General features: G+C 41.8%; 1 protein-coding gene across 2 annotated transcripts in view; it reads right to left on the reverse strand.

Annotated features, from left to right (window-relative positions):
- klf7b (Kruppel like factor 7b) overlaps window positions 1–20,200 on the reverse strand; it is a 58,455-nt gene extending 38,255 nt beyond the window's left edge. For both annotated transcript variants that reach the window (XM_070837597.1, XM_070837596.1), the window contains exon 1: window positions 20,099–20,200. In XM_070837597.1, the coding sequence (XP_070693698.1) occupies window positions 20,099–20,200 (102 nt within the window). The remainder of the gene's footprint in view (window positions 1–20,098) is intronic.
- Between the last annotated feature and the right edge of the window lie 610 nt (window positions 20,201–20,810).

The raw sequence follows: 20,810 nt of genomic DNA on the forward strand, positions 1-20,810 counted from the left end.
AGGATTTTTAGAGCCTCACGAGTGGGGAAACTAAAAATGTGCAGGGAAGATTTCCATTAGAATATTTAGACGTGCTAATGGCGCTACATGATTTAGGCTAGGAGGTAGCCAAATCAGTGCTTTATTAAAAGTGTCAGTTTTCAGTCTTTGATGTCGACGTAGCCCTTTACAGGCTGAACATGCTTTGTGTAATTGTGCTCTGCTGCACTGCTTGACTAGTTAGTGATGCATATATAAATCACTTGACTAGTAAATAAAGCAGCAACATATTATTAATTCTTCCAATTGGAGCTCCAACTTCCTGTTTTCATCTCCACACTGGCAGGGAGCTCATTAGCTCACCCAGCAGTTATTTGGTGAACTGTCGCTCATCGTCCATTTATCATTCAGTTAAATGAGGTTATTGTTGGTGACGATCGTTTAGTTTAAATGGCTGCTGCCCTAAACGACGAGCTGGATTTTATCACCCACACATCAGTCTGAACACAAACCGACACCACAAGCTGTTAAATGATGTTCTGCATGATGATGGTGTTTATATATGATGTCAGCACCATGGTGCTCTGTGTGTGTGTGTGTGTGTGTGTGTGTGTGTGTAAGCACAGACTGCGTACTCCAGCACACATGCTGACTTTTCCCCCCCGATGTATTCCTGGTATATTGCTGACAGCCTGCAGTCTGAAGAATACATTCATTTAATGATTTCTCCATGTGTGTGTGTGTGTGTGTGTGTGTGTGTGTGTGTGTGTGTGTGTGTGTGTGTGTGTTGGATAGTGTAAAGACAACAGCCTCCTCGCTGCTTGCTGGAGTCAGTACATCCATGTGTGGAGGTCATGGTGCATTTTTCTACATTTTATCATGAACAGATGGATTAAATTTAATAAACACAGCAGATAAATACATTAAAACAACAATAACAAATCTGTTTACCTTTAACCGCAGCATTGACCCGAAAAATTAACATATTGAATGTCGGCATTGGATTAATTTCAACAATTAACATTTTCAAGTCGTGCAAGTGAGACTGTGTTTTTTTTTCTTTTCTGGCAGCTTTGTACATTTAAAAAAAAATAAAAATCAATAGGAGACATATTTAGAAGTAGCAGCACAAACAACAGATTACATCTAATCTAAGAACAAAAGCTGTCTGAGTTTGAGGTTGCATTCAAACTGAAAATAGGACTGAAAAAAAAAAACATGAGGGGTTTAATGTTGGTGTGTCAGTACAACGCTGACACAATCCTCAAAGTCTAAAGACATATGAGACACCAAAATACTGCAAACTGGACACTACTGGACACCATTACTTCATCCTGCTTCTCGACAGATCGCACATTTATCGACCAGGAATGTGTGCGTGCTTAAGTTTGAGATCAGAGTACGTGTGTAAAAAGTGTTAAAGATAAAAAAAACAAAAAAAACTGCTTGCTGCAGTGGGTGAATATTTGGCTGTTAAGCTGAAACAGTTCTAAAAATAAGTACATCAGATATGTAAAGGCATTGATGCACTCCGCAGGACTGGTAGCGACTGTCACTCCGTGCTGTCAGTTACCAAAACATGAAGGCAAAAGTGCTATAAAAAGACATCAGAGTTCATCTTTGTAGACTGTGAGCCATCATGAAGAATCCCAAACTCTGAATAACCCAGAAATACAGACAGAGATAAACGGAGGGTGAAACACAGAAGGGTGGGATAAAGAGAGAAAAATATATCTGCTGTTTATTTGGGTAAAATCTGATTTCTACTCCTTCAGAAGTGTTGACGACAACGTTTGTGTGTGCGTCTGTGTGTGTGTGTGTGTGTGTGTGTGTGTTTGTGTGTAATCTAATCAGGATATGGAGATTACCATTAAATCGTCCGGCAGGGATTACACTCCCTTTCACAGAGCTGATTCAAAGGCCACACTTATAAACGGGGGTTAACAGCTTGTTGTAAGACGCTGGATTGTGTGTGTGTGTTTGAGAGTGTGTGTGTGTGTGTGAGAGTGTGTGTGTGTCCCCTAATGTGACAAGCTAATCTTCATTGCTCAGAGCGATGAGAGGGCCAAAGAAAAGCAGCCAAACAACACTGAGACAAAGACGTGACGAGAGATGGGAGGAGAGAGGGCTGAACAAAAGAAAAGACACACACACACTCCCAGCAATAATCAAAGAAGAGGTTTGTTGCCACTCTCGTGTGTGAGGTCACATCAAGTGTGTGTGTGTGTGTGTGTGTGTGTTTATCTCAGCTGATTTTAGCTGTGGCGGTTTGCTCTGTTGCCTCTCGGTCAGATTCAAATCCAGCTTTGAACCAGGGGTCTTTCTGTTTGCACACTCTCTTGTGCACTTTCCACAAATGTTAGTCGCTTCCTTGCATCTCTCTGGACCTGGTTCTTCCTACATTCTTCAGAGTTGCTCTTTCTCACATGTAACTGGTCTATATTCATATTCTGCCACCTGATTACAAATGTTATCTCAAGACCAAACTCTTTAACCAAGAGACCCAACAATCGTGAATTCAAAATTATCGATTCAAGAATCCCAACACAGGCAAACAGCGGGCAACAAGGATAAACTCCCCCCGAAGCCTGGAGCAGATCCCGGCCCAGAGGTGGGCGGCTTCCTGCTGGGGCCGCACAGGGTGATTCAAATGATCAGTTAATCATCCAGCTCTGCACGAGCCTGATAACCACCCACACATCTGAATCAGGGGCGCTGGAGTAGGGAGACTAGATCTAAAACTACAGACTGTAGAAGTAAGTGGACGTGAACGCACCTCCCATCTGACAAGTGCGGAAGAACCTTAAACCTGCACTCTTCCTAAAGGCCAGCAGGGGGCGACTCTGCTGGCGACTTCTCACCTAATTTATCACCGCAGTAAACATTTTCCTAATGAGTTTGTGCTCTCCATCGTTAGTGTCAAGTCCTCCTAAACCCAGCATGACGTTCATTTAGTACATTTTGGTCCCATTTAGAGGAAAATAGACGATAAAGCAGGATACGTTTTAGGGCGGGACTACCTTGTGACTAACCAATCAGAGGTGAGTCCCGCCTAAACCTAACCAATCAGAGGCTTGTCCTGCCTAAACCTAACCAATCAGAGGCTTGTCCCGCCTAAACCTAACCAATCAGACGCGAGTCGTGCCTAAACCTAACCAATCAGACGCGAGTCCCGCCTAAACCTAACCAATCAGACGCGAGTCTTGCCTAAACCTCACCAATCAGACGCGAGTCTTGCCTAAACCTAACCAATCAGACGCGAGTCCCGCCTAAACCTAACCAATCAGACGCGAGTCTTGCCTAAACCTAACCAATCAGACGCAAGTCTTGCCTAAACCTAACCAATCAGAGGCGAGTCTTGCCTAAACCTAACCTGGTAACCTGGTTTTTGTAGCTCCAAAACCATGATGGAGACGCTAAAAGTTACATTTTCCAAACGTCCATCCACGAACCAGAGGGTGACATCAAGCCCTTCTCTCCTACTTGTTGCTTCATTAGGTTGTTAAGGAGAAATTTCTGAGAAACTCTGCTCTTCTTGTGTTTCTACTGTTGTTCTCAAACTGGACAGGATCATGTCTCTTAGACCGATTCATTCTTTAGCTCCTTATTTAAAGAGGCGTTGGGACAAGTCGTTCAGATTCCAGTAATCTCCAAATAAGATGATTTATTTCTAATGAGACAAAGAAAGGACTTTTTAAAAAATGTTTTATTGTAAGCAGAATTGTCCCCTGGGTGACTTCACTAGTGTCACTATTTTCAAATGCATATCTTGACAACAAGCAATATCTCCAGGATTCATCTTGATGTTTGTTTGGCATACTGCCTTTTAAGTCGTTACGGTTCGGTGCAGGACATCTTCCCCAGCCAAAGAACCAGTGGAAACCCCTGTTTTCTGGCACATACGGAGGGCCACAAAAGTGTTTTTTTCTTACTGTGATTGCTTGCTGAAGCTTTTTCCTGCACTTAAAAAGCAGAGCTAAGTGTGCAGAGGATCTGCTGATGTGTATCAGAGGCAGAGAGTCAACAACACCGCTGACCAGCCAGTGATGCTGTTTGATGAAGTGTTTACAGACCAAAGAGAAGCAGAGAGAGAAGCTTTAAATCTACACTTGAGCCAAGTAGAAAAGTCTTGGTTTACAGCTCAGCTGGAAATCTGAGTGAACACATTTCATCTCATCACGAGCCAATCAGCTGGTTCCAGTGCAGTTTATAATCTAAAGGGACAGAATACAGGCAGAATAAAACCCAGAGGCCAAAAGACAAATTCCAGTTTGTGCATATTTTACCATTTTACACTAAATCTAGTAGTCCTGACTCAGACCCGCACGTCATTAGAAATCATCACCTGGCAGAAAAATGCTGTTGCGAGATGCTCGATGACAGAAGAGAAATGATTAACAGACTTATGCTGTTTACTTATTGGAAAAGATAAAACATGAAACAATCACTGTGTGAGGACCGAAGCTGATAGAGCTCTTGTGTTTTTAAAGTCTAATACAAACATTGTTTTACTGACGCTGAAGCATGTTTGTGTTTAACTTTGAATATGCAAAAACGTCCCACAAAGGACTCAAGCTTTCTTCCTTTCTTCTTTGGGCTAAAACATGAGGATTTTCAAAAATGTTACACACACACACACACATATATATATATATATATACACATATGTGTGTGTTCATGTCTTGATGGTCTGATGGTAACGAAAGTTGTGTTTATGGATACTTTACTGTGCAAAATCACTGCAATGGTACAAAAAATTCAAATTAAATTCTCTTTTCCTTTTAAGGCAAGAAAACACACACACACACACACACACACACACACACAGTCACACACACACACACACACACTGCTTGAGGTGCAACACTGATCATAAATAAATGCATAACGAGTGAAGTCATCACTTATACACACACACACACACACCCAACTGCCTTTGTTTTATACACACACACACAGTCACGCATGCTCACACTACACAATGACCTCATCCCTCACATCATCCCTCCTCCACCCCATCACACACTCTCTCTCACACACACACACACACACACACACACACACAAAGGGTCAATCCATTAAGACACAACAGCAGCTGATCCCTTCCTTTATGTTCCGCTCGTTTAAATTAATTCATTCCTTTGCCTGTAATAGACTACTACCACTGATGTAAATTTATCAAACAGAGCCAAATGATGTCAGGCTTATTAATTGAGTCATTTTATTCTGCACAGTAACATGTAATCCTCCAATGGAAAGCCATTTCAGAAAAGTGTGTGTATGTGTGTGTGTGTGTGTGTGTGGATTTCGTTGTATTGTTTAGGATTTATGAGTTTTAGAAACTATTCTTCCACAGCACATGAGAGGAAACTCTAAAAATCGCAGACTAAATGTTCCACCAAGCTCCAAAACCGAAACACCTCATCACCCTGAATATTTTAAGATCTGACAGAATTCATTTAATTTGAAACGAGTGTTTGGTAAATGACTCTGTAGCTGTTTTTAGCTCTTTTTGGCCTGTTTCTGCATCATTGTTCATTTTAGTAAAATGATTTTGCCCGTTTGACTCATTTTCTATTGTTCTAAATCTAACTTTAGTGGCCTGGTTCCTCTTGCATAAGCGCTTTTTGACCACTATTGTGATTTAAGCCACATTCTTAAATATATATATGCAGGAGATAAATGAAAGGAAAACCTACATTAAGTGTCTTGCTACGGTGTCCTTAATGTCCACGAGGCTAAAATCTCCTGTAGGTGTTCAATTGCTGTAAGATGTGGTGACTGTGAAGGACGTAGTATGTGATTCACTTCCTTTTCACACTCATCGAAGGATTCAGTGAACCCTCGTGTCCTGCATTAAATCTCATCCTCAGATCTTTTGTCAAATTAACAACGTATATATAAAAGTAAATAAGTCATCACATGAGTGAAAATTAGAACTACTGTAGGTTTAAATGCAGCGATGAGTTTATGTGAAGGAGGGATTTAGAGGTCTCACAAAGACAGATTGTGTGTGTGTGTGTGTGTGTGTGTGTGTGTGTGTGTATGACTCCAGGGAGGCCTCTACTGTCATCACACCTTTTTTTTTTTCTAACACCAGGGTCTCTCTCTCTCTCCCTCTCTTCTTTACCTCCAGAGGTCTTTGTATTTTGAGGAAGCCACTGATCTCATTGGCCTTGCTGGAAAGCAAAAGCAGGTGGACACATGACTCATCCACACATGTGTTTGTGTGTGTGTGTGTTTGTTTGTTTGTTTGTGTGTGTGTGTGTGTTTCCGGCGTAGGCTGAAGAAACCCTCTCTGCATTAGAAAGTTGTCTTGGGGGTAAAAGAGAAACACCCTCTATTTCTCCACTTTTGTGTGTCCTGCAGTTCAACCCTAAATAATTCAGATGTCTCCCCTCTTCCCCCGTCTCACACACACACACACACACACACACACACACACACACACACACACACACACACACACACACACACACACAAATCATGTCTACAATTGGCATCAAAGTGAAGTTTGCTTTTCATCCAGCTGGAAACCGAGGCCACGTCCACACTAATGTGCTTAAATCTGAAAATGCATCTTTTTGTCTTTGCTCGGGGCTCCTAGCGTCTGTGCACACGCTGCCCCGCAGAAACTGATTTAAAGACGGCAACCACTCGAGATTTTAAGGTCCAGAATTCGAAGACATTAAGTTTACAAAGACATAAAACAGAGACGAGCAGCAGATCTTCACATTTTGAAGGTGAAACCAGAGAACGTTTGGCATTTTTGCTTGAAAAATAATGGAAACAATTATCATAACTGTTGCTGTTTGATTTTCTGTCAAAGAATTAATTCGGTGACTAATCTTTTAAAGGAATATTCCTTGGATATTTGGGTCAGGTTGGTAGCAGGTACAGTGAAATACAATGAACATTAAGGCAACATGTTTTTACTTTTTTGTCCCCCATAACTGTTTCCTTCTTAACGCATCATTCAAATCAATCATAAAGTAAAGGAACATGCAAAACTAACACACACACATATGTACCGGACTGGTTACGTATCGACCTGTATTGACAAAGTGAGCATCAAAGGTGAGTGAATTCTGCCGTCATCTATAAAGGAGCAGGATGCAAACTGTTCAGAGCCACGTTTCAAGCCCGGGGGGGGTATTTAGTAGTAGAAGTAGCAGCAGCAGGGGGGTGGGGAGTATTTGATTGTGATATATTTTCAGTGGAGTATTGCTTTAAATACGCTGATGTATGATTGTCACAGATGTCCATTTGAATTCAACACCTCCAACTCTGTCTGCTGTTGCTCAGTCTGTATGCAAATACCTTTGGCCACACAATAAACACGCTGTCTTTCATATGCAATCATTGACATAACGTCTATTCTGTGCTGCTCCACCTACAACATATAAAAAAAAAATTTAAAAAAAGAGCTGCTCCGGAGGCTCAGTGCGTCAGTAACAACACCTGCTCTGTCTGATCAGCTTTAACAGGTGAGGGCTATAACGCACAAGTGTGTTGTTTGGCCGACTGAAAAATAAAAAACAGGAGAAAGTTTCCCCCCACGCTTCTAGAAAATGACAACCGTTATGTCTTGTAAACAATATCTTCAAATGAACTTACATTACTGTGGACACACCTTCTAATTCCCTGTCTTTTTCCCCAGAAACTCGCCACGTCTTTCTCCACTTTGTCCCCGTTCATGTCTGTGAACTTACATGTGAACCAGGAGCACATTGACACACACACACACACACACACACACACACACACACACACACACTGCAGTGCTTGTCTATTCCCTCAGGTGTTCCTGGCAACATTGTGGATTAAAATAGCTGACGACCCACATATCCCAGTATAGCAGTCATGGCACTGCTGAGCCAGACACCACAACCATTTGTCCACATACAGCAGCACACAGCTGGCCTGATTTAGAAATACTTGCATAACATGCAGTTATGATAAATATTAAAATATGGTGACCTGATGAGCCAAACTCAAACATTAATGATGAAGATTATTATTATTATTATTATTATTGTCTGTGTTCATATTAAGTGATATTTGAACTTCAGGGAATAGAAGACATGAAGAAGAAAATATTCCTAAATGAGTAGGAGCAGTTCTTTTTAGTAACACTTTATTAAGTAAAAATTAATGATCCAACTGGATATGTTTTAGTTCCAACCTTAATCTTAGAGTCAAATCACTAAAAGCTGCAGCAGAAAACACATTAGGGGTAATGAAGTAATGTGGATACAGTTAGTGACTCAGACATTTAACATTTCAGGCCCTGCAGCTGTTTTCATGTTGCTTTGATAGCCAGCGAGCAGGTCAGGTGGATCCAGCCAATGAGAGTTGGAGGGAACTTAAAAGCAGACAATGAAGCTGAGACTACAAAAGCGCCAGCTATAAAATACAAAGAATTTTGAAATCACATGCACAAAGTTTTGCTTTTAAACCATGTGTGTGAGGAGTCAGTAAGTTGAAGGCACAACAAGCTTGTGTTCGACATTTCAAACACATGCTATTGCAATGACATCAAGGACAGCTGTTGGACGGAGAGAAGGAAAAATGGGATAAAAATGTGGGCACATCTGTACACATCAGCCTTCTGCTGGTCTGGGTTTGTTATTCATCTTTTCCTTTGCTCCAACTAAAAGGTGCCCGGTGGGGACTTCTCGTAAGCAAACAAAAGCTGACACTGATGTCCATGTTAGGCAGCCAGCAGTCTTCTTCTTCTTCACTGCCTTTGTTGGTGCGTTGCTACATATGTGAGCGTGTTACCGCCACCTGTTGATCAGTGGGATAGCGTGACGCCATCGGTAAGACCGTGTATCACGTCACCCGCATGTCTTCATGCACCAGATGAATAAAACATGGATCCACTTAGAGAAAAGCTGCTCCAGAGCACTGCTAGAGGTCAAAAACCCCACAAGGAACACAGAGACATGGCAGGCAAAGCATCATTTTTTCATGCACTAGTCAATTTAAAGATGTGGGGCTATTGTGAGTTTACATAATGTGTCTTCTCTCAGACTAGTGAGAAAGAAAAGAATCTTTATTTTGCTTCACTTTGTCTGTAGATTTCTTCTAAATTCACATCTTGAAATGAGTTTTTACACATTTCAGCAGCACTTACATACACCACACTTTAGTTTGAATTGAAAAATGTGTAAAAAAACCTTTGGCTCTAATGAAATATTTGCAATTCAGTGCACATTTAATTAGATAATGCTGCATTTGCATATTTGACTATAACATATATCAGAACACTGCAAAAAATTATTCTGGGAGGTTTCATGTTTCATGGTGATAATTTGTTAAGTGTCACTTAAGTGTCCCTTAAGTGTCCCTTAAGGAAAATGTTAACACTACTGCATATTGATAAATTAGACAATAATGTGCTTCCAACTTTGTGGCAACATTTCAAATGAACAAATCTATTTTTGAGTGAATCTGTCGACTCTCAGTTGTTATTTTCTACCTTTCTCCCTCTCTCCCTCTCTCTCTGTCTCTGAGACAAAGAACTGCGTCGGCAGACTTGTGAAGAAAAACAGGACAAATTCCCAAGGTCATCCTCCTCCACTGCATATGACCCATTTACTGTGTCCCACTCTACACACACACACACAACCACACACACACCATCCATGCATGCATAAATTGCACTGGAGCTCTGGCACGCTCTCCAGCCTCACTGCAACTCGGTCTCTTGTTCAGACATCACTCACACACACACACACACACACACACACACACACACACAGTAAACTACATTCAATCTCCTGAAACAACGCGACATCCTTAATGAAACTCCTGGTTTCATACAGACACACTTGGACTGTGGCTCTGAGCTGCTGAAAGTTATTAGTCTTTACAGCATATTGGCATTTAAAGGGTCTCTGCAGTTTAATCCAACAACATCAAAATAAGTTGAAGCTTTTCGTTTCAGATTTCTGAAAAGTTTCGTTTGATCTAAAGCTTTTGGGAACAGCGAGCAAATGTTTGTCCAATCATGATATGTACAGATTTTAGAAAAAAACCCCTCTTATTAATATCATTATACTGATTTCAGCCACATTTCCCTCTGATCTGAAAGTAGGACTAATTTGAGAAGAACTCTGGGTATTTTTCAGACTAAAACACACGGCTGAAAAGTGCTGTTACAACTCACTGCTATCGTGCGCTTACTGTAACTTCAGAAGTGGAAATTTATGAAGTAAATGTTTATTTTCTATTCATTTATCTAGATGTCTGTGCCTGATAAAAGCAGAAGACAATTTGTCATTTTCTGAAAAGCTGAGCGGCAGACAGACACACTTGTTTTTGTCGTCTCCCCATGTTGGAAATTTGGTGAGTTCTGTTTGAAGGCAGGTTCAAGCTGCTCGGCTGCGTTCACGCCAGCGCAGAAGCTGTGCCTTTGGAAACATTTTCAGAAGACACGAGTCTGGCACTACGAGAATGTCAGTCACAAGGACATTTTTCTGGGAAAATGTAGTGGTTAGACTGTATAAAAAGAATCATTTCCAAAGACTAACACAGTTTCTTTCTCTTCTCATTGCTCACAACACAACATTGTTAACAAATGGCGCCCTGTTTTATTCTTCTTGTTGGGTTTCAGAAGGTGACATTGGTCGTTATTGGAACAGCCTGGGGACAAACTGGTGAACTCACTGGTTATCATTAAGTTGCCAGTGTAGCTGACTGACTGTAGACTAGCCTAAGAGCAAAACTAGTCTAACTTTACACACTCCACTAAATCTCTGTGAAACCAGCAGCACAAGTGTGAGTATCCTGCGTGGTGTACTGCCAGCCGTGCGCCCTGCCAAGCTAGCACACAAACAGACACTCATTTCCTCTGCCACTGTCAACATCCTCTGCACACTATGAGTGATGTCATTACCAAAACACACACAGTCCATGCGAGTGCCCCGGTGGCTGCTGGGTCAGCACAGGAGCTCAGCGACGGGAAGAGGATGCATTTCCGAACCAGATGTGCAGATATTAAACCAAATATAAAATCAGTGTGTGCATTAATTAGAGCTGTGGAGGTTATCAGCATGATAAAAAAAGGAGCCACAGTAACTCCTCCAGTACATCATGACGTTTAAGTGCTGCTGGTTTTTTATGTTATTTTCATGAGTTATCTAACCACAATTTTTTCCTTCCTTCTTCTTTCTTTATTTATCATTCTGACAACTTTCTACACTGGCAGCAATAAAGGAGAGGAAGAAGAAAAGAGAAGAGGAAGCAGGTCCTACAATGTCATTGTTTATGAGGAAAATGTGTTTCCATCAGCCTTTATTGCATCTTCTCTTTGCTGACACATCATCTTGACCGCTTCAGATCAGAGAAACAACTTTCTGCTGTATTTACGCATTTTTTCAAATTCCTATTTTTTTTTTTTCCATTCAGTTTTTTATGTGCAGACTCTAAGTGGGCATAAACAAAAGGATGTTAGGGAGAGAATGGGGCAGAGAGGGAGGGAGGGAGGGAGGAGGAGGAAGAAAGAATGACAGACAGAGAAAGGGAGAGAGAGGGAGCTGGGTGAGTAGAGAACAGGGAGGGTTGGATGGATGCCAGGTCACAAGGCTTTATCCCTGAGCCAATCGGTCTGCAAACACTGGCTCAGCAGGATGTAGAGACACAAACGCACACAACACAATACACCTGTGTATATAAATGTGTGTGTGTGTGTGTGTGTCAACACAGCTCAGACCGTGATCACCAAGAGGATTTCTCGTAATAAAAAAGAATTAAATATAACACTCTCGGCTATTCGATTTCAAAATAACTTCCCAAACACATGTGCATTAAACCAAAAAAAGTCTCATAGCAGAAGATACAGGAGTTATAAATAAAATAAGGCAGAAGCTCTTTGCACCCGGGGTGGAACAGCCAGGCGTTTGTTGGAAGGGCTTACTGTACTGTTCTTTTTATATTTGTATTGGAGTTATTATTATAAGCCGAACCATGATCTTTTCCAGAACCTCGGACCAAGCTTGGGTGCCTAAAAATAACCAAACCGCAACCAAGAAGTGATGACAGAAAGACAAGAAAACTGAAAACAACAAGTTGACTTGGTATAAAGATTAAAGTTAATATTAACATTTAGTTTCACACAGGATTCAAACCCTAGTCTGCCGGCTCAGAGTCCTGCGTTTGGACCCTTTGGCCACCAAGTCTTCTCTTTGTAAGAACTTTATCGCCCCGTAAACTACGTCATAGTCTAACAGCTGCCACCTGGCTATTTAAACCTGGGTGCAAATAGACCGGAGATTTATTCTACACCGTATAGATAATGTAAAGTACGATTACGGAGAAGGTTTAGGAAAACCTCAAACAGGTTTCAGTCGCTAACCGGGCAGAAAGTTTGAACTCAATTCAAGGGAACTTCTGGCTCAAGACTTACAGGCTGTGCTGCATCTTCTTTGTGGCTCCAGCTGATAGACAACAACTGGTGCACTGACAAAAGCTTCCAGGTGAGACTTGCACCATCTAATGTCTGTTCTGCACCTACTACGTCATACCGCAGTAGTTTTCACATTTCCATGACAGCATTAACGCATTTTTTTTTATTGCAATATTGCAAAATGTTGTTACATCCTTTATTTATATAAGAGCAAGAGCATAGCACTGTGAGAAGGATTATTATTTTCATTATTAACCTGCTGATTATTTTCTTGTATAATGAATGAATTGTTCTGTCTATCAACTGTCAAAAATAGCTAAATAAATGTTCATCAGTGTTTTGTGTTTTTTTCTTTTCTTAATACAGGAGAAAATCGACATGTGCATATGAAACACACGTCGTACAAAAGGATGATCCACTACACAATGGTTGATATCCACAGTGTGCGTGAAGCATGAATAGATGAATGGGTAAATCTCCTTGTAAACTGTAGTAATCAGGCTCCACGGTGAATAGTGCTGGAGAGTTGCCCTCCATAAAAAAAACCCACTCATCTTGAAAGATCAGGGCTATGGTTTTCACAGTATAAGCTCTCTCCATCACGAGTGCAGTTCATTTGTTCTGCTTTCCTGCCGCGGCCGTCTGACTGCTCACTTTCTTATCTAATCTCTGCCACTGTAGACTGAATGCCTTATTCACTTACTGAATTATGGGTTCTCAGGCGAGCGTGTGTGTGTGTGTGTGTGTGTGTGTGTGTGTGTGTTTGACTCGAGTGATTTCAAATTAGGAGGAAAAGACAATAACTGTGTGTGTTTGGGAGATTGATAAAAAAGAAAATGAATGAATGCAGTGATTAGAGCTGTTCATAGTGAGGAGAATATTGGCACTGGTTTCCACGCTGTAAGAAGTGAAGAAGCACATCTGCGACTTCTTTTTGTTTTGTTTTTTTACAGATCTGACTTCTTTTGCAGCTTTGAATCTCCATCTTTCTCTCTTCTGCAAGTATCTTCAATAAGCCAAAATGTTGACTACATTATAATACTAGAATAGTGCCTCATAATTATGGACATAGAAACAATACATGCATCCATTTCCTTTAAAGCTCGCCCTGTTCAGGGTCACAGTGGGCTGTAGTCAGTCCCAGCATGCAGTGGGCAAGAGGCAGGTCACCCTGTACAAGTCGCCAGTCAATCACAGAGCTGACGCATAAAGACCTCCTACAGTTCTGCTAATCAACCTGAGCCTGGCAGGTTCAGTTCAAAATCAAGTGAATGGTTAAAAACCATGTCAGCCTTTCAGTTGTAATTCAAAGCTGCTGATGTGGGTAATTGTTGACAGCTAAAATATCTCCCACCTGCCAAACCTTAGTACAACAGTGTCAAACTAAACCAGTGGGAAAATGGTAATACGGATGTATCGGGTCTCACTTGTTACCAAACTGGTGCTTTAGGCTTAATTTCCGCTAATCTGGAGGAGTAGCCGTCCTGGGATAATCCATAAGTGCTCATCAGTCATGATAATCATAGTTTGTTCCCGGTCTGGAGACAAAGCGGCATTAAGCCATTCATGCATGATGAGGCCACACATGGAAAGTCAGAGCATTCATTCATCATATGAGGAACTCAATAGCCGTCCGTGTTCTGGCCAACAAAGTTACACGATACGAGAAAACCAGCTAATTTATTGCATCTAAAAGCTGCAACAAAAAGAAGTTATACAAATAATTAATTGAATAAAGTTGTTTTCATTCACTTTCTTGCGTTGATTAACCGGTTTGTTGTTCCTCTGCAGTGGATGCTGGGTGATGCTGTTACACAACAACTGAACACTGAACTTCCTGTTGTTGTTTTCAGGAAAATATGATCACTTCACTTTTAAGTTGCCTTTTTTTTAAAAAAAGGTGGATTAGTTATTAAACAATCAGCAGCTACATTCATTCTGCATCTCTCTCTCTCTCTGTGTCGCTCTCTCACTTCTCTCATATCTCTTTCCTCAGTTTCTCTGCATTCCTTTGTTTCTCTCCATTGGCTTCCTCTTTTCTTTTTTTTTTTTCATCTGCTGCGACTAGGAGGAAGCAGCTGTGCACCACAGACAATTACATAACTCGGTGTGTGTGCACGTCTCTCTGTGTGTGTGCATGTCTGTGTTTAATTATCACAATCACTGTCACCCCAATTTAAAATGTTAAATCTATTGTTTTGCTCTTATACAGTGTTTATCGGATGGCGAGAGATGAAAGGATGGAGTAAGAAAGACGGGACAAAGGTCTTCTCTCACTTAACTACTGTAACTTTCACCTGCGTTTTTTTCTCATAATGTGTCCACTGCTGTTTTGCTTTATCCATCATCCTCAACTTATCCTCTCACTCCTCCCCCCATCCCCTCCATCCTTCCCTCCATCCCTACATACAGAGTTACTGGGCTGTGAAATGTGAAAAACTGCAGCATGCATGGCAATTCATTATCTTGTCAAACTTCCCAGGGCCAGCCTCAAACTGCAGGGAGGGAGAGAGAAAGAGAGAGAGAGAGAGAGAGAGAAACATAGAGAAAGCCCAGTTCAGGCACTGATCCTTGCAGTAGGTTAACAGGTTACCAGAGAGAAGAAAGGAAGGGAAACAACAGACACTGTACATGAGAAGCTGCACAGCCTGTGAGGATGCTCTGACTGTTACGGTCGACTTCTTGGTTCATCAAAACAAACTAAAAAATATGCTTTAAATCCATAAAATATAAGAAACACCTGAAATGCGTGGATTGCAGCAAGTGTCATGGGGAAAAAAAAAACTAATTGTGTTGTTTAATTATCAGCGGATCAACATCATAAAACCAGTACTACCATTCAGTCCAAACAGGATCTTACTGTGAATGAGTTCGGTTGTGAATTGAAGGAAGCATTTTTAAGAAAAACAAATGTGATGAAACTGTGAAACAGTGGTACTGTGTATCCTGTAATTGTAAATCAGTAGGTGGAAAATGTGGGTGATTCACTGATATTAAAACTACTACTGATAATGAAAGTAAAAGTAGGCCCAGCTCAAGTATGAGTAAACAAGATCTTTAAAAATTCTGGTGCACAAAAAATTGCTTGAGGGCATTTCCTGACCTTAATATAACCTAAACATAGTATATATCATATTGATGGTTCGCTGTAGGTGCAGACAGGAGAGTGTTAGAGATGGTATGACTGTAGGAGTGATACCTGAGAGTAACTTACTACTACTTACTTACTTACTAAGTTAAATTCAGACTAAAAAACCTCTTAAGGGTTTAACATTTTGGCTGATTCAACCTGGGCTTTTAACTGATTGATGAGATCTGTGAGCATCTCTCTTAGAGGAATGTTTCAAGTACTGCAAATACTGGAGAGAAACACATGTGAAGGCTGAATCTGCATGAGCTAATGATCATCAACCGCAGTAGGCTCAGTACTGACAGAATGCACTCTTAGGAAAGGTGCAGGGCTGTAGCCTGCAGGCTTGCCAGGCCTAATGGAGACACTGTATATCAGTAACGCAGAGCTGGTTGGTTTAGCATAGTGCTGTAACAACACCACAGCAAATAAATCAATCAGCCTGAAAAGAACTACAGACACACAGAGTGCGCAAATTAACAGACAAGACGAGAAAGAGACCGAGAGAATCAGCTAGTTTAAAAAGCAGTCAGGCTTCTGAATGTGGCCGGTTGCCTTCGTGCTGAACCTGTGCGAAGTATGAGTGTTTAAATGCAGATGTGTTTTCACAAACCAGAGAAAAACTGAATCTCTGACGCAGTTTTCACCTCCATCAACCCTTTGTTTTCACCGTCTCCATTTCCCCCTCCAACTCATCAGACTTTGGCAAGGCTCTGCTTTGAAATAAATGGATTATATCTAATTGGGATGTCTGGGTTTGCCATTTTATCCTTGGACACACACACACACACACACACACACACACACACACAGACACACACTCACAAATCCCATCACATCAGTCCAAACCTGCAAAGATGCAGCAATTAAATGCAGAACATGGGCTCATACTGTCAGAGTCAACAAGGCTGATAGACAGAAGAGAGAGAGAGTGAGAGTGTGTGTGTGTGTGTGTGTGTTTTCCACATGTTTAGCCATGATGCAAAGCAGCTGATAAAAGAAGCCTGTGCGAGGAAACAAAGACCAGGAGCATGATGCAGGGACAGACAGGGAAGATAAATGACACACACAAACCCACAAACCCGGTTGTTTGTTTGTGTGTGTATGTGTGTATATATGTGTGTGTGTGTGTGTGTGTGTGTGTGTGTGTTTCTCTGTCCATCTGACAGCAAACGGCCAATTACTGTCGAAAGTGGTGGGATGAGCCCTGCCAGACCATAGCTTTCCATTAGTGCATGCCAGCCAAGCATGTGTGTGTGTGTGTGTGTGTGTGTAGGAGAGTGTGAGATGGAGTGAATGAGGAAATAGAGGGAGACAGAAGGAACGAGAGTGGAAAAAATGTGGGTGTGCCTGGTCTCAAAGTGTGTGTTTGTGTCTCTCTCCTCTCTCTGTGACTGTGTCCCCACTAGTGCAGATACATTTGGGAAAAAAAACAAAAAAAAAAAAACAAATCATCTTTCTCTCTCAGTTTCTGCCTCCAATCCACAATAACCAACAATCTGAAAAGCTGATCCGAGCCACTGTGGGCGCTGGTTTACTGTCTCACCAGAAGTCAGATGAGGGAAGTGGTTTTCAGTTTCAGCGCCGTGTGTTTAACAGAGAAAAAGGTCCCAGATGCTGTTAGCCTAGCTTAGCACAAAGACTGGAAACAAGTGGAAACTGCTAGCTTCCTCAGAAAGAAGGGGAAAACAGCCAGTCATGCTCCAGCTGGAAACGTGTCTTCTTTACCTTTAGCAAGCAACGGCCACCAATACATCCAGGATTTTTTTTTTTTATTATTATTTTGCTCCACCCAACCAACAAATAGCTCTAATTCACTAAGCTACTTCGTTGTTAAACCAAAAGTCTTTGCATGTTTATTTTTTGTCCATTAAGGGCAAAAGAAGTCAAGCAGACAGGTACAGCTTTACCACCGTATAGCAAACAGTTAGCTTCTTTACACATGAACTCTGATCCAAATATTCATTCTAATTCTGCTTTGGTCTCCACCACATATCTGTCTAACTGATACTAACTGAGTGTGTCTGCTGTTCGGTGCTGGGCAGGTGGAGTGTGGAGGTTTTATTAGAGCTTATTTGTTGTGTTAACACAGCTGCCTGCATACTGAAACACTGAGCCTGGACCAAACACTGACACTCCCCTTAAAAAACCTGCTAAAAAGAGGCTGAAAAGCTCAGTGAAACTTGAGCTGGTGATGATTTACAGCAGGTTTGTCTCTATGAGAGACTCCATTCATGCTGCATGCTGTCATTTGATTGATTATTGGTATGAACGATATTAAAAAGGAGCTTTAAATACACAAGACCCGTTGGCGGAAGGCAACTTTTACAGAGTTCAACTAGCTAGTTTCCTTTGCTGTAAGTGTTTTGTGCTAAACCATGCAGAGATGGAACAGACATCCATCTTTTCTTCTGACTCCACATAAGCACAAATCAAGCATGTTTAGAGAAACTGTCAGTGTGGCCTTTCGAGAAAGTTTAAATCGCCTTCAGTTACCTTTCATTGCTGCTAGTTGTTGCTGAGGTAACAACTAGTTCAGATAAAAATAAAGAGCAAACTGCTCATTATGACATCGAAGCCATTCAAAGCAGGTGCACTCATTCACTTCTGGTGTTAGTACCAACACTCACAATGGCTTTGCTGTCAAATTTCAAACAATTCCTCACCATCTACTCTCATTTCAGTATAACAGCTCTTATAATAGGCTGAAATATGTAAAACTGCGCATAAAAGTTTTCCCCCCCAGGTCTACATTCCTGTCTCCAGGCACCAATTTAAACCGCTTTTCCAGCCATTCTGTGGAAAATGAGACATGACATCAAAACCTGAAACTCTATGAAACTTCTCAATCAATTAACAATATGCTTACAGACAGAAAAAAAATAGGTTACAGGGGGTGAAACTGTGTGCTGTTTGGACTAAAAATAGGATGAGGCGCTGAGAATTTGTGTCAGTGAGACAGTCAGGGAAGAGAAGTGCAGTCTGAGCTTCATTCAGGACTATAAGAATAAACAAGAAGAATAAAGTGACCCAGCACCACCTGGGCAGATTTAGTCCCACGGATGTACCGCTTTACTGAGCGTTATATAGCTTATAAAAAAAAAAAAGGTGGCAACACACTAAAACACATACGCTCACACGCGAGGATGAAGATGGCTGCCAATTAACAGCTTCCATTTCTCAAGTTCAAGGGGTGAAACTTCAGAGAAATGTTTCTGTCCCCTGATTATCTCTTATTAAATTCTCCTCTTGAAATTACCAGATGGGTGTAGGTCATATTTCAAAACAATCAAATCCTCATTCAGATTGTAAAACCTTTACTTTATCACCATTATTGCCCTTTCATTTATTTAATAGAAGTACAGTAAAGATTGAGGATGTAGGTGATGAGGCTCTCTCATACACAGTAAATGTTCTATAGTGGGTGATGATGCATAATTCAGCAGGATTATCTGCAAACAAACAGTGGCAGATGTGGATATATTATTTAAGAATAAGTCACCAGCTATCAGGCATGTGTCCATCTTCCAGTGTGTGTGTGTGTGAGAGAGAGAGAGAGAGGGAGAGAGAGAGAGAATCCAAACATATCAGGCTGACAGACTGGTCTATCGATCAGATCAGTCACACTGAAGCAGCACAGTCTCCATCATCAGCTCAGACTGAAAAACAAAATCAGTCCACTTTCACCTTCAGCCAGCTCCCACTCAGAGTCTGAACTGGTGATTAAATACAGCAGCAATAGAACAGGACACACAAAAAACAAAAAAAACAGCTAAACCTGATGGAAAGTTACAGGAAACCATTTTATTCTAAACCAAAAAAAAATCCTCTTAAACTTTCCATATTCACATTAAGGTCAAATATGCACGAAGTGAGTGATCAGAGCAGCTGAATTTGTTCCCAATCAGACAACGTGGATCCCTAAATGTTACCAGGAACAGACGTCTGGACGTCAAGCAGCATTTTCACACTGACCACCTGCGTTTTAGAGTTTTTTTTTTTCTCTTTCCCAGCAGCATTTTAAAGCCTTTTTGGCTGCAGTTTAAAATCATCAGCCGGGTTTCACAGGACAGCAGCGTCACGCTCCTGATGATTCAGGGCTTTAATTAAGCCTTAAGTGTGTTTAAGGTGCATTTAAGGAACCACTCGTGTACAGTAAAGGGCGTGTGCGTAAATGTGGAGGCTGTTTTTACGCATCTTAAAATTGCCTATTAGTGCCATTAGTGCGTAAAGCTCTTGTGTGGATCCTCTCCCTTTTCCTTCCCCCTTCCCACTCCTCTCCACTCCACTCCCCCTGTGTGCATGTGTGTGTACGTTGTGTGTGTTTTCTCCTGTCAGCGGACCTCGCCGTGCTCCATGTGAGCGAGAGAGAAAAAAAAAAAAGAGAGAGAGAGAGAGAGAAAGACGCAACTACACGGGGCTGCTGCTGCTGCTGCTGCCGCTCCGGAGCGCGCTGCTGGTGCAAAACACCCAAAAACACACAGAGGAAACACCAAGCAGCGCACACATGTTATTTCATCCCACTTTACAACCCACTCTGATTCCCGGAAAAGAAGAGAAAACGTATCATCTCTGACCTGCTGCCAGTTCTCCTCCAGGGAAGGCATCGCAGAGAAATAACCAGTGTCATGAACGAGTTGGAGTTCCTGGAAAATACTGTAATTCGCCAACACATCCATGCTTGATGCAAGAAATGGGGGGGGGGGGAAAACTCGGTAAAGAAGTCCGGAATCCAAACGATAAAATCGCACTTCTTCTTCTTCTTCTTCTTTCCTCCTCTCAGACTTGTCAAATAAAAAAAAAAACAAATGCTGGAAAAACCCCCAGCTGGTGCAGATGAGCGCACCTGAGCACTTTAATTAAAAAAAAGAAAAAAAAAAGCTAACAGGAAAGAAAGAGTTGATTATTTTATCTTTGTCAATGCAATCCCCTCTCCTCTCTGCTCGCTCTGTCACTCCTCTCTCCTCAGTCCGGGCTCGGGGGGTGCCAGATCTATTTCCGCATTGCCAGATTGCCAATCGGTCTCCGTACAAGCTTTGCCAGGTTGCCAGGTTTGCTCCTCCAGCAGCAGACTGGACCCCGCTGCAATCCAGGCGACCGGCGCGAGAGGGGAGGGAGGCAGGGGAGGAGCCACCTGTCCGTCAACTTCATGCGTGACCTAATAAGGTAAATAGGGTTGATGATGTCACTGGCGTCCAATTAAGGAGGCGCTGAGACCGAGGGAGGGGGCGGAGCCTTCGGGGAGGAAGGCACGCCATTGGCTACGGCAGGCTGTCGGTCCGGCTGTAC

This window comes from Pempheris klunzingeri, chromosome 10 (assembly GCF_042242105.1).
Source record: "Pempheris klunzingeri isolate RE-2024b chromosome 10, fPemKlu1.hap1, whole genome shotgun sequence".
NCBI lineage: Eukaryota > Metazoa > Chordata > Actinopteri > Acropomatiformes > Pempheridae > Pempheris > Pempheris klunzingeri.